The sequence below is a fragment of the Lemur catta genome, chromosome 13 (assembly GCF_020740605.2).
Source record: "Lemur catta isolate mLemCat1 chromosome 13, mLemCat1.pri, whole genome shotgun sequence".
Classification (NCBI taxonomy): Eukaryota; Metazoa; Chordata; class Mammalia; order Primates; family Lemuridae; genus Lemur; species Lemur catta.
The window spans coordinates 76,577,155-76,592,166 of record NC_059140.1 but is presented as its reverse complement, the minus strand read 5'-3'; the positions used below and the strand labels follow the sequence as shown (position 1 = coordinate 76,592,166).

Sequence of the window (15,012 nt, the reverse complement as noted above, 5' to 3'; positions counted from 1 at the left end):
AAAGTGTAACAGTCCAATACAGCCTTTTACCACAAAATGTGGAAAAGCTAAGGTGTTAATAGATTTGGTGCTTGTAATTAAGTCTACAGAGATAGGACATTATGCAAATTAACAGGTGAAATATCCTGGCAACTCTTAGCAGAACTGGGATACCAGGACTGCTGGAAAGTTATAATTTAATAAAATGCAAACACAAAAATGCAAGTCCTAATAAACTTTGCTGTTATATTTGAGGAAGTAAATTGGAGAAATGAAGCTGTGAAGGTGGGAGGCCGAGACTTCTGGCACACACACCACGACCACACCAAAGCTTTTTCAGGAGTAATGTTATTACAGAGGCCTTTTGGTTACAGATTAAAAAACAAAAACCAAAAAACTCATATCACTTTCCCTTTAAAATCTTGCAACATGATTAAAATACTGTACTTCATACACCAAATTCAGTTCAATTAAATTGTCAGATCTAGATGGGTAAAGGATGCTCACCACACTGTTCTTTCAGCTTATTAGTAAATCTGAAGCTTTTTATAATAAAAAGTTGGAAAGAACTCGAACTACAATGTAGTCTGCTGTCCCCCATCTCAATGCAGAGTCTAATGTGGAGAGGAAAAGACTTGTCAACCCCTTGGGGATGTGTTCACATTTTTCATTGTTTGGTTTTTGTTCAATTTTTTTTTTTTTTTTTTTGAGACAGAGTCTCACTCTGTTGCCCGGGCTAGAGTGCTGTGGTGTCAGCCTAGCTCCCAGCAACCTCAAACTCCTGGGCTCAGGCGATCCTCCTGCCTCAGCCTCCCAGGATATAGGCGCTCGCCACCATACCTGGCCAATGTTTTCTATTTTTAGTAGAGACCAGGTCTTGCTCTTGCTCAGGCTGGTCTCGAACTCCTGACCTCAAGTGATCCTCCCACCTCCGCCTCCCAGAGTGCTGGGATTACAGGTGTGAGCCACTGTGCCTGGCCAGTTTCTATTCAATATTTTGAATATCTTTTTCCTAAAGGAGGCTTCCTCTTTCCCTTACCTTGTGTATTCAGTGGCCCATAACATCAGGTATGTCATTAGTACCAACAAACACTGTAGCTCTTCCAGAACTTTAAATACTATAAACACTGAGTGTTGGGTGTTGTGCCATGTGCTTGGTCTTTGTAGTGCAAGGAGAATGCTGTTGACTTATCTTTGGCCCAGACTATGCAGTTTGACCTGTTTTCCCAGGGTGGTGATGAATTCATTCATTTATTAAACACACACTTACTGAAAAGGGCATTGTACACAGATAGAGAAATGGCAGAGCACCTGTCCTTATAGAGCTTATAAAGCTACTGGTGAGATGCAACATACAAAGAGCTAACTATATTACCGGATGATTATGAATGGGGGAGCTACAAAACACAATAGGAGGCAGGATCTCCCCAGATTCATTCATTTGGCTACCTCTATAGTAAAGCTGAGGCAGGAGGATGGCTCAAGGCCAGGAGTTCAAGACTGGCCTGAGCAACATAGCAAGATCCCTCTTTACAAAAAATACAAAAATTAGCTGGGCATGGTGGTGTGCACCTGTAGTCCCAGCTACTTGGGAGGCTGAGGCAGGAGGATTGTTTGGGCCCAGGAGTTGCAGGTTGCAGTGAGCTATGATGACACCACTGCACCCCAGCCTGGGCAGCAGAGCGAGACGTTGTCTCAAACAAAAAAAAAATGCTTTAAAGATTAGGGTGTTTGCAGGGTTCCATGCAACCCTGCATTCTGACTCTTTTAAAAAATTTGAACAAACACCAGTTACAAATTACTTTGGGGTATGAAGAATAGCACGACAATCATGAAACAAACACTTTGCAGAATCAACGTGAAAAGCACTTAACTGTTACTCTTCATCTAGACCAGCACTATTCACTCAAATACAACATTGCATGAACCACAAATGCAAGCCTCAGATGTTATTTTTAAATTCTCAGTTAGCTATATAAAGAAAGTAAAAAGAAACAGGTGAAGTTAAGTTTAATAATAGATTCCATTTGACTTAATATATCCAAAACACTACATTATAGGCATAAGCCACTGTGTCTGGCCTTTGATTTTGCATTAAAATGATAGTATTTTGGGGCCAAACCTTTGCTTTTATATTAAAATGATAGTATTTTGGGGCTGGATGCTGTGGCTCATGCCTTTAATTCTAGTGCTTTGGAAGGCCGAGGCGGGAGGATCACTTGAGCCAAAGGAGTTCAAGACCAGCCTGGGCAACATAGCAGGACCCTGTCTCTACAAAAAATTTTTTAAAAATCGAGGCAGGGCATGGTGGCTCATGCCTGTAATCCTAGCACTCTGGGAGGCCAAGGCCGGTGGATCGTTTGAGCTCAGGAGTTCAAAACCAGCCTGAGCAAGAGTGAGACCCCGTCTCTACTAAAAAATAGAAAGAAATTATCTGGACAACTAAAAATATACAGAAAAAATTAGCCAGGCATGGTGGTGCATGCCTGTAGTCCCAGCTACTCGGGAGGCTGAGGCAGAAGGATCGCTTGAGCCCAGGAGTTTGAGGTTGCTGTGAGCTAGGCTGAACACCACAGCACTCTAGCCAGGGTGACAGAGCAGTACTCTGCCTCAAAAAAAAAAAAAAAAAAAAAATCAGCTCACTGTGGTGGGGTGCCTGTAGTCCCCACAACTTGGTAGGCTGAGGCCAGAGGACCACTTGAGCCCAGGAGTTTGAGGCTGCAGTGAACTGTGATCGCACCACTGCACTCCAGTGTGGGCGACAGAGTGAGACTCTGTCCCTTAAAAAAACAACCTGCAGAATTTGCCCCAATTTTGATTCTGCATGTCTGGAATGGGAGCCAGGAATCCACGTTTTTAACATTTGCCTAGATACAATGATTTATTCTAGACCATTGACTTGGTTGGGAGATAACATGTGCATCTCAGTCCCTTACAGTCTAGCTCGAAACCACGCTACTACGTAGCGTTGCCTTTTCTTTTGCAAAGAAGGAATGAAGAATTCCTCCCACGAGAGAGCCTTGCATAGCTGTACAGATCCCCAGGAAAACCAAATTTTCCTTCACCACTTATTATTGAGCTATTTCTGTATTTATGTTCTGAAAACTTAATACACGTACAGGTAATGTTTTCCTGTTTTCAAGAAGTTTTACTTCCTCAATCATCTGCAAATGTGCTAAGGGAGAGTCAGTGTACTTACTGTAGCCCCACACTCTCGAACAGGAAGCAATGATCTTGTGACTGAGAAAATGCCACAGAACCGTACTCAAACGAGTATGACTCCGTTTTTATGCCGTAGGTTGTTAGCTGAAGCGATTGTAAGATTGCTACTAACTCCTCACATCTGCTGCCTGTGTTCTCATCTTCAATTTCAACTCCACAACAGATAAACTCATAATAAGTGAATTTGCATGCATCAGTTCAGCGGGCAACAAGGAAGGAAAGTTGTGGTAAAAGTGATGTCTTAGGGCCCTGAGTGGTCTCACCTGTATCCATCCTCAAGCCCACTCTGTTCACAAGGAAACGATCTCTGAGAGAAGGTCCACGTGCATGTGATCTGGGGGTATGCTTTAAACCTGACAGAAAAACAGAACTCTTCGTATTGGTCAATTTCATAATCTTCACTTGAATTGGTAGCATTTATAAATCCCTTTTCTGTAAAAAAAAAAAAAAGAATTTGTAAATTAGATAATGATATTCATATGGAAATATATTGAGAAGATAAACTTTTATTTATCAGTTTAATGCACGGAAAGTCAGATGTTGGCAGGCTGCAACATGGTTGGAGTTGACAACTCAAGAGAAAATGCAGGAGTCCTATACTTAGGTCTAAACCTGAGCTCGTAATCTTTTAGAGTCAAGATTCCTTTAAGAACGGAATATAAATAATTGACTGTCTTCCCAGAGAAATGTATAAATAAACCTACAGATTTTGCAGACAATTTCAAGAGGCTAAAGGGCTCCCCTACTCCCATGTATGCAGTTGGGGTCCCCTAAGAGAGTCTGGAAGCCCCTGTTCTCAGCCAGCACAACTCTGTTGTGACAGGTCCCATATAAAATAATCTCAAGGCACAAATAAAAGAGCAATTCAGCTAGGAGTATTCGCAAGGTTTCCTTATAGAACACTTCCTTATCATTTGCTAAGAGAATCACTGCATTTCTTAGCATTTTCATTATGGCTAAAGGCTGCACCCTAATCTGAGATTACTTAAACGTGGTTATTTTCAAACCCTACATAGCCCACCCAGATTTCAATGCATCTCAGGGCTTGTACTGTTCTCTCAGTTACTGCTCACTGCCCTCGCATTCGGTTGGCTCTTAGCACAAGTATTTATTAAGTGCCTGTTTCGGGTCAGGCTTTGTGCCCGGTTCTGGGACTAGAAGGATAGAAGGGATTGTCCCCATCCTTAGGAAACTTATAGTCTATTGGAGGACAAAAGTCCACAAACACATGGTCACATTACAATGTGCTATGTGCAAAGACGGTGGCATTTCAAGTAGGTCTGGTTGAAGTGGAAAAGGGAGTGGGCAGCTTATCTTTGCAAAGCTAGTCTATCAGTTTTTTTTCTTTTAGCTTTTTGATAGTAACATTAAATTGAAACCAAAATTAGTATTACACACCCCACACTCCACACTAAAACAACTAAAAATTGAATAAAGCTTGCGTGAGCAGCCTGTCTTACCTAGGATGGTAACCAACGCTGATTGACTGGGATGCTTTGAAGAGGAACAAGTGTAGTATCCAGTGTCGTTTCTTCCCACTGATGATACAAAAGCAAACAGAATCCGTATCATAGTTCTGTTTGCTGAATAGGTACTCATCTCAAAGTAGCTGCCCTAGGTTTTAATAAAACAGAGTTTGAATTTAATGTTTGCAACCTGTGCTATTAGTTAATTGTTACTGCATTTCAGAATACAAACTGTCCGATTACCTCCTTGAGGGCTTTGTTTTCTAATTCCCAGGTGAGCCCGAATCCATGGTTCACATGGACGGCTTTACACCTTATCCACAGGGGTTCCCCCACTTTAAGAAATAACTGTGGCAGTGTGGTCTGAGGAGTTTGATTTAGATCTAGAAGATGAAAACATCCTGAGTAAGAAAAAAAGTTATTTTTCCTTATCACAAAACATATCCTGAACATTCTGAAGAACAAAGATTTTTAGCATCATCTCAAATGTTACTAACCACATTAGTGAAAATAATCTTTTAGAAATTGCCTCCTCTTTTATGAAGAATCAGCATTTTCAGAATCTATAATGTTACATTTACAATGGTACGAAGGAACTATAGATTTTCTGAAATTGAATGATCACCTACGCAGTTACTGTTAGTCCCGATAGCTTCTAAAGACTAGTCACTGAAAGTAAAAGCACAGGATATCGTAGTGTTACCTATTGTGAACAGCTTGGTACATGCCCTGCCCAGTTCATTTCTCGCACAGCACCTTATGTCAGTTCCAAACAGTTCATCAAGTACCTTTTCCTCCTTTTTAACAACAGCTGGACTTTCTTCTTTACAGCTGCAATTAGAAAGTAGATGCCATTCGGCTTAATAAGTTTTAAACAATGACAAAAGAATGTGCAGGAGAAGAACAAAGTTCAAGGTTCTAGAGCCAGTGTGAGGGGAACAAAGAGAAGAGCAGGTCAAGAGACAAACAAGCTCAAATCTGTGGTTTCCGCTAAGGCTCATTAGGGAACTAGTTACTCATTAGCTCAGCTCATTAGAATACCACTAGTGAGAATTACACAACAAAGCACTTGAAAATTTTTCATGTTTGGTGACATCTTTTTGTTGTTGTTGTTTAAAGACAAGGAAAGAAAGGAAGAATTGAGAAAGAAGACAGAGAGGAAAGAAAGAAGAAAGAGAGAGAGAGAAAGCATGATGTGGGCGTTAGTACAGTTTTCCAAGGCAGGCATTTTTTCTTTAAAGCACAGAAGTGTACACGCAGTGAGGGGAGAAGCTAACATTGCAAAAGTCACCAGAGTTCCCACAGGAAACGGAGAAGGAAAGCCAAGGTGTCACTATCCAGGGAAGTTGGCCAAGACCCTCTCAGTATTCAACAGAGCAACCAGAAAATGGACTTAGGTTCCTAACAGAGTTTCCCTGGCTATCCCTTCCCAAAGCGGATGATGGTTTTGGAGTTTGCATGGAGCCACTCTTCTCTTTACCATTTTCATCAAGTGTATTATTTTTCTTTGTTTATGTATCTTTCCTTGAGTTATTTTTTCTTATTACGAGACAACAATAATTAGGGTCATTGTAGAAATTTTGGAAAATACAGAAAAACCCAAAGAAAAGAATTTTAAATTATCCATATTCTTACCACCATGAGATAACAATGGCTATTATTTTGGTGTATATCCTTCCAATCTTTGTTTTCTATGTACATAGTACATATATATCTATGAACTCTTTTTCTCCTTCTAAAATTTGGGATCCATTCCTATCATTCAGTAACCTGATTTTTTTACATTTTCTCCTTCTCACTGCAGCCTCAAACTCCTGGATTGAAGGGATCCTCCCACCTAAGCCTCCAGAGTAGCTGAGACTACAGATGCGCTCCCCCATGCCTGGCTACTTTTTAAATTTTTTTGTAGAGAGGGAGTCTCACTATGTTGCCCAGGCTGGTCTCAAACTCCTGGGCTCAAGTGATCCTCCTGCTTCGGCCTCCCAAAGTGCTGAGATTACAGGTATGAGCCACCATGCCCAGCCTACTTTCCGATAAAAGTTGTTTAGTAAATTTTAATTAGTTCAAACTGCATGAATTCTTACTTTGTGAGAACTTAGCTGTGGCACATATGAAAAACAAAAGTAAACATTTTTACCACATTTAACTGTCTGCCAGGCACTGTTCAATGTGCTTTACATATATCAATCCATTTAATCATTATAGCAATCCTTAAGGTAAGTATTTGTTACATCCCCAGTCTTCTGATGAAGCACAGAGAGGTTAAGTAACTTGTCCAAGGCCACACAGCAAACAAGCGTTCAACCCAGGCTATCTGGATCTAGATTCTCTATATTTAAATAAACCTAATAGCCTACTTCTCCAGAACAAATAGACTAGTCTCAAATTAAACATTTAGTCACAAGAAATTTCTGACTTAGCATTACACTTTAAAATCAGTATCTTTCTATTTTTCCCCAGCAAGATTCTCAGGGAGCCAACAAACCTGCAACTTAAAAGGGCTTTTATTTGTGTAGTGCAATGCCCAGGGAAGACCCTGTAGTTGATTTGAGGAATTCCAAAATGCCCTTTACTAAAAAAAAATCCCCCATCATTCTCCCTGGGAAGCCCATACTAGTCATTCTTTAAGTTTAAAAAGCCCAAGTTTCCTGTTTAAGTGGGGATAAATTAAATTTTACATACAGTATGATGTCAACTACGTTAGAATAAGACCAAAAAGAAATAATAATAGCAGTTACCTTTATACATGTCATACCTTTCACCCTGTGAATCGCAAAACACCCATTCCACGATCGGTTCTGGAACACTCTCAGATATGCAGACCAGGGCGTCCTGATTTTCCATTTTTCTAAAGTAAGGTCTTCTTAATGTGTAAAGCAGTGTATCTAAAGCATCATAAATTATTAACATTTTAATATTTTGAAAATAATTCTCTCAGCAGCCCCCTCAGAAAAGGGTTCTACATCATTAAGAAAAGTTAATATTTTGTACCATAGCAGCGTCTTCTGCTCCCAACCAACCACTATATTAAATTCAACTCTGGCTGCAACATCAACTTTAGCATTTATCCTTGTGGCCAATTTCTTTGGGTATTTCACAAACCCACAGATAACTAAAGTAAGTGGAGCAATGCCAGGTGAAAATACAAACATTGATATGCATAAGAAAAAGAAAACTAGCAATAACGTATAGCTTAAAACCCTTATTGAACATATAGTTTAAAACTCGTCTTTCTTCCCATAATTTTATCTGGAACCAGGCAGAAATATACTAAGATTTAGAAATGCAGAAATACAGTAGGATAGAGTTAGAATTGGAACAGAATTTAGAGGTTAGTTGAGCCTCCCATTCACACCAGACACACACATACAACACACACACAATCACTCACTCACACATACTCCCCACCCTCCACTCCCAGCCATGCCTACCATATAGACTTTCTACTTCTGCTTGGACTTCTCTAGGGACTGGAGTTCACTACATCCCAGGCAGGTCATTCCAATTTTTTGACAAACTTTTTTTTTTTAAATGTTTCCCTATACTGAATTCCAGTCTCTCTCCTTTTAAAGAAAGTTTCCCTATACTGGATTCCAATCTCTCTCCTTATAATAAATTTTGTTTAAAAATATTATGTATTGTTTGATATATATATGAAAGAATATATGGAGTGTAAATTTCAAAGCATAATAATAACAAATACCATAGACCCACTATGCAACTTAATATTGATAAATATCTTTTTTTTTTTTTTTTTGAGACTAGGTCTCACTAGGCTGGAGTGCAGCAGCTATTCACAGGCACAACTGCAGCCCACTGCAGCCTCGAACTCCTGGTTTCAAGCGATCCTCCAACCTCAGCCTCCTGAGTAGCTGGGACTATAGGCACGTGCTGCTGTGCCCAGCTAATTAATGCCTTTTAATCTACTTTTGTGCTTCTCCCCATTTCTCAACCCTAGGTAACATTTATCCTAAACTCTGTGTTTATTATTCTTGCATTCCTTAAAACAGTTTTCCCACATATATATGTATACCTAAGCAACATATTGATTTATTTTGTTCTTCAGCTTCAAAATATAGTATCACTCAATATGTAACTTCCATAACTTTATTTTTTCATCCAAACTATGTTTTTAAGATTCATTCATAGTTTTACATATAGCCATACTTTATTCATTTTTCACTGCTACATCCTATTGCACTGGTAAATATATCCTAATCAATTTTTTCATTTTTTTGCAGTGGACATTTGGGTTGTTTCCAGTTTTTTGTATTATCAATCATTATGCTATGGACATTCCATGCATTTCTACCGAAGCATGTATGTAACAGTTTCTTTAATAATGTACCTAGGAGTGGAACTGCAGGTTTACATGGTATGAACATGTTCAGCTTTTCATATAAAGGCAATTTGTTTCCCATAGTGGTTATACTAATTCACATTTACACTGCAGGATATGAGCACCTATTGCTCTACATGCTTACCCAAGACTTCTTAATCTTCAACATTCTAGTAGGTATAAAATTGTACCTCATCATGGCTTTAATCTGATTTCTCAATTATTAATTTAACATGTGTCAGAATCATTAATTGGGAGTCCATTAGGTTGAGACAGCTCTAGTGCCTTGAGTTCCTACATAAACAAACCCAAACGCAACTCCATGTAAGTGGTAAAATGAAACTTAAGTGTAATCAATTAGAAACTGCCAACTAACCTCTAACTAGGGACTTTCCACTTTGCCCAATCAAATATTTTGTCTTGCTTCCGTGAACACCTTATAAAAGTTTTCCCCTCAAATTTCCTCAGTGGTGCCCACCTGCTTGCTGTCTGGCACTACTTGATTCATGAATCACTGTCTGCTCAAATAAACTCTAAAATTTTAATGTGCCTAAGTTATCTTTTAACATATGTTTATCAACCATTTGGGTTTCATGTTCTGAAAATGAAATGCCTACTCATGTCATTTGTTCATTTTTCTACTAAGCTTTTCTTATTGATTTATAGAAGCTCTTTATATATATGACTATTAACCCTTTGTTGATTGTGAACTGCAAGTATCTTTTCCCATCTTGCAATGGCTTTTACTTTTTTTCCATGTAATTTCTACCCATTGATTCTAATTCTATGCTCTAGAGCAATTTGTTTTTAAAAGTCTAGCTTTGCTTCTGCGTGAAAATCCTTCAAATATTTAAAATCAGAAACCAAGGTCAAGAGAGATAATTACTATCCAAGGGTATTTTAACTAGTCAGCCCAGGTTTCCTGACTGAAATCCCAGAAGAATTTCCTCTACATTACACTGTGGTCAGTCTTCTCCTCTCCTCAAAATCTTTCCTTCTCTATGCTAAACATTCCCAATTCCTTCAGCTGCTCCTAATTTAAGGAATTCCAAGTTCTTCGCTATCCTGATTGCTCTACTTTGTCAGTATTTATCTGGAAAAAATATAGTACTGAAAAATAATAATCTCCATTAATTTTCTTCATGTCAACGTTACATTTTCATGAACACTGCCAAGGTTCAAATTTACTTTTTTTAGCAACCATGCCAAACCGTTGGTTAATACCGAGCTTGTGGTTAACTAAACCCTTTCCTCTTTTTCACAGTGACTGTTACCAAGTCTCTCCCACCTATTTTTTTGGACCTCATCGCCCAGCAGAATGTTTGTTAAAAGCATGTTATAATTTACGTAAATGATTATTGCTACGTTTTTACATTGTAAATCTTAAGTTAAAGAAGATACCCTAAATGCAACAGAGACACAATAGATGCCCACTTACCTTACCCAACTATACATGCCTGGCAAAATAGAGACAGAAAGACAGCACGACAGAGGGGCGAGAGGGAGAAAGAAAGAAATGTCTTCTCCTCTCCAGCCTGGGGCACACACTCACTGCCCCACAGAGCGGGTGCCGGACTGGGAACGGGACAGGGAACAAGACCAAAATCAAAGGGTGACAAAAGGTTAACTCTTGGCTTTTGTGCTTCTAGGGCTTTGGTCCTACCAATTTCAGGGTAATTAAAGGGCTTTCCAGAACAAATCTTGACAAATTTTGACTTTACCTGATTTTTACCTTACAGGCTGACTTTAGAACCTAATGCCCCACCCCCAACCCCAGTAAGATGACACTTCTGGGAATCTAAGGTGCTCTCTCCTGTTGGTATTACAGCTTTCATGGCAAGCCCCTGCACTCTCGCACCAGACCCCGCGGGTGGTGCGGTACAGAAAGAGGTGACCCCTCAAACGGGCCTCTCGCTGTGCGCGTTCCCGTGGCTCCCAGAGCGCCTGTCTTCAAGTCTGTGTCGGTTCAGGATCACTGTGAGCGTCTGGGACGACACAGGCAGAGTATGTCCAGCAAAGGGAAGTTGTGGTTATTCCTGACCCAGGGCACCTCTGTGGGCTGGACACACACGCTTTGTGTATTTGAGTCACAGACAAGGATTAGGGGAGTCTGGCAAGTTGTACAAACATGTAGCCAGGGAACCTAATGTAAAGTGGTATTAACTCAGGGTTTTTGGAGCCCTTCACTGGCCCGAGTGTATTCACGTATGTCTCAGACACGAGGATGTACGTGAATGCAGCCACCTTCAGTCCTTATTAGTCACGGAAGGTGAAGCAGCGTGCCCGGTGTGCACGTCAGTGCACGGGGAGGACCAAACAAGGAGAGGTCAGAAAGCACATGCAGGCGGTGACTTTGCCAGCTGCTCAGCTGCCTCCCGTGGTAAGAACTCTTGGATTGTTCCTTACCGTGTGCACACGGTCTGGCATTTGGCTAGACCCTGCTGTCCACTACAGTAGCCCTAGCCACATGTGGCTATTTAAATTCAAATGTCAATTAATTAAAATGAAATAAAATTAAAACTTTTGGTTCCTTAGTCACCCTAGCCACATTTCAAGTGTTCAGCAGCCCCACGTGGCCAGTGGCAACTGTACTGGACAAGGCAGACAGAGAACATTTGCATCCTCCCAGAAAATTCTATTGAATTGTGCTGAGACCTTAAAATCCTGTGGGGTATATATTTTTACCCCCATTTTACAGCCCCCATTGAGGCTCAGAGAGACTAAGTGACCCGCCAAAGGTGGTGGGATCAAAACCAGAATTAGAACCCAGGTCTTCTGACCCCAAGGTCAAAATGTTTTCCATTTCTTCCCTGTCAGCCATCTGTCACTGAAAAAATGAGGGACCTGAATAGAGGATGTCCCAGGTTTTTTAACAGCACTGACATTCTGAGAGGCCACAGGGCACGTCAGAATCTCAGTTCTCTATAGGTTGTATGGATGGTCGAAGTGAACGTAACCAGCTAACTGCATATTGAGGGAAATCTGAATATTGTGTCTGGAGGAGCTGGTCAAAGCTGCTGGGCTGAAAACCACTCCCTGGGGATACCGTGGCATTCCAGGCTGGAATACTAGTAGCAGGCTGGACTTACTTCTTATACTCACTGTAAACAATATTGTGTAATTGGTAGCTTCACTCTGAATAAAAAGTAGGTATTCTCCAGCTTGGGTTTCTGTCATTTTCAAAATGACCATGGAAACAACTCCCCTGCAAAACAGGAAAGAGAACTAGTTATTTTGGAAAATGCATGAAACTAAAAACAGAATTTCACCCTGACTAAGAAGGCGGTTCGGTGGCTCCCACAGTCCTGACCAGCACGGAGGGCTGCTCTGCGGGGAACACGGCCTCCCTCGTGCGCCGGACGCAGCCTGAGCATCGGCAGTCAGACCTTGACTCTGAACCAGCCCGGCCGTGAGCGGGAGTGAGCTCCGTTCCTGCGCCATCACCCGCCACCACCGCACGTTCCCTGAGCTTCTAGGAGGAAAACTCCCAACAAAAGCGCACAGCCTCGGTGGTGCACTCCCACTGACCGTGGCACGGCTTGCCCTTCAACGACAAAGCACCTTCCGTGATCCCATGTGCCCAGTCACCTGGTCACCAGCTTCCCACTCGCAGAACCAGATGACTGTACAAGTGAAATAGACTGAGATTTAAAGTGTTCTGGTTTGTGCCTCTCTCTCACTAAATGAAACCATTCAAGCAAAATCTGACACAAGGCATTTTCCTATGAAGTACTAATTACACCGAATACCACATAGAAACAAGGAGAGCGGCGTCTCAGTTTTAGTATTTTTAACTTTTCAGATAATTGATAAAGATAAAGTTGGCTAGGGGCATTCTCTTCCGAGAGATAAATTTGATGTGTTTGGTGCTACCCACTCTGATTAAAGCTTAAAGTACTTGGAGCAGTTTGTTGAGTGATGTTGGATTTAAAGTCACACTTTCTGACCGTTGGACCTTTAACTGCTCCAAGTGTGGTCTTTCTCCAATGGTGTGAGCATCAGCTGGGAGTTGGCAAACATGCAGAATCTTGGGGTCCACTTAGACCTACCGCATCAGAATCTGCATTTTCACAGGATCCCCCAGACAATCCAAATGGACATTATATTGGAAAAGCCCTACTTTAGAACACCAAGCGGGTTTAAGAATACATGTATTTGCATTCATAAAGACAATAAATTAGTAGGATGTAGAGTAAAATGCATATTTGACTTGCTTCTGCAGATTTCCTTTGGTGACATGCTTTCTCTGAACCATTCATTCTCCTAGGATCATTTGTGAACTCTTGAAAGCTTAGGTGTTCAACCTTTCTGCCTATGAGTCAGAGTCCAGATATAAATTTCAATAATTCTCAGTGAAAAAGTCACTAAACATGTCTCGGTACTAAGTTAACCAACCCGTATGAAAACTATAATGTTGGCTAAGAAACTGGTAGGAGTGAAAAGAACCCTATTTTTCTACTTTGTGTTTTGGTCTCAATCTGGTGAAAACTGTTCCTGCATAAAATTTTAATACAATTACCAGAACATGTCTTTAAGCCAAAATTCTTAATAGAAGAGTGCTTGGGTTTAATCTCAAGATAAAAGTAACCGAAAAAAAAAAAAAAACCTACAAAAAAACAGAAGTGAGTTATACAATCTCAAAAGAGGAAAGGAAAATGAACGTGCTCCAAGATTTAGAACCAGACTTCAAAATTATACCCTCCGTCCTGAAAATTACTTAAGATTTTATTTGACCTTAAAGAACAAATACAAATACTGGTAAAAGTCAGTCACAGAGATGTTCTCCAGCACCTCTGTCAAGGGGTATGGTCTCCCTTTCAGGCCACTAGGGTACCATTTACCACATTGCTCCTGGAAAGACAATGCCTTCTCCACAGATAGGGGGTAACAGAACATCACCAAGAATTAAAAAGAAACGCAGCCTTAGAACCGTTAAGTGGGTATTTTTTTCCTCAGACATAGGAATCTCACTATGTTGCTCAGGCCATACTCAAACCCTGGGCTCAAGTGATGCCCCCACCTCAGCCTCCCAGTAGCAGGGATTACAAGTGAGCACACTGCACCCAGCTAAAGTGGGCACTGAAATGGCCTCTGTCCTTTGCCCCATCTGGTCTCAGCAAGAAGACAAGGACAGCAGATGGCAGCAATCAGCACAGAGTTAGAGTTTGGTCATTATCCACAAATCCTGGCTAAGATATTTTTCTGGATAATGAGACCAACGTTCCTTATAGACCTGCAATCCCCAACCTCCAGGCCAAGGACTGGTACGGGTCCTGTTAGGAACCGGGCTGCACAGCAGGAGGTGAGCAATGGGGGAGCCAGCAAGGCTTCACCTAAATTTACAGCCAATCCCCATCGCTCACATCAAGGCCTGAGCTCCACCTCCTGTCAGCTCAGCAGCACATTAGATTCTCATAGGAGCCCAAACCCTACTGTAAACTGCACTTGCGAGGGATCTAGGTTGGGTGCTCTTTATGAGAATCTAATGCCTGATGATCTGAGGTGGAGCTGAGGTGATGCTAGCGCTTGGGAACGGCTGCAAATACAGATTATCATCAGCAGAGAGGTTTGACTGCACAATAAATGTAATGCGCCACTACCACCCGCGCCCCGTCTGTCCATGGAAAAATTGTCTTCCATGAAATCAGTCTCTGGTGCCAAAAATGTTGGGGACCACTGTTATACACAGATCAATGTCTTACTAAAATATTTTGTAGATATCAAATAACATTGTAATTCTGCTTATTATATTGCAGAACAAAATAGATAAAACCAAATGTTCTTTCTCCAACCGTTTCCTAGAAAGAAATTTCTCGATATTCTAACTAGAATGAAATGAAAACTTTCTAACTTTTTATCTTTAACACGATATCCAATTAAAAAACAAGACACTTTAAAAATCCCAAATATTCTTTTCACTATTTGTTTTACATTTTGCCAGCCACTCACTGCTTTCCATATACTTATAATTTTTTATTTATAAAATTATATAAATTAACAATTTAT

At 40.7% G+C, this 15,012-nt stretch overlaps 1 protein-coding gene across 1 annotated transcript in view; it reads right to left on the bottom strand.

The window, feature by feature from the left end:
* FLT3 (fms related receptor tyrosine kinase 3) overlaps nucleotides 1-15,012 on the bottom strand; it is a 63,431-nt gene that overhangs the window by 25,795 nt on the left and 22,624 nt on the right. Inside the window, exons 4-9 of the mRNA XM_045566846.1 lie at nucleotides 12,096-12,211; nucleotides 7,423-7,552; nucleotides 5,371-5,498; nucleotides 4,911-5,050; nucleotides 4,662-4,815; nucleotides 3,465-3,633 (exon numbers count right to left, since the gene is read on the bottom strand). Coding sequence (XP_045422802.1) covers nucleotides 3,465-3,633; nucleotides 4,662-4,815; nucleotides 4,911-5,050; nucleotides 5,371-5,498; nucleotides 7,423-7,552; nucleotides 12,096-12,211 — 837 coding nt within the window. The remainder of the gene's footprint in view (nucleotides 1-3,464; nucleotides 3,634-4,661; nucleotides 4,816-4,910; nucleotides 5,051-5,370; nucleotides 5,499-7,422; nucleotides 7,553-12,095; nucleotides 12,212-15,012) is intronic.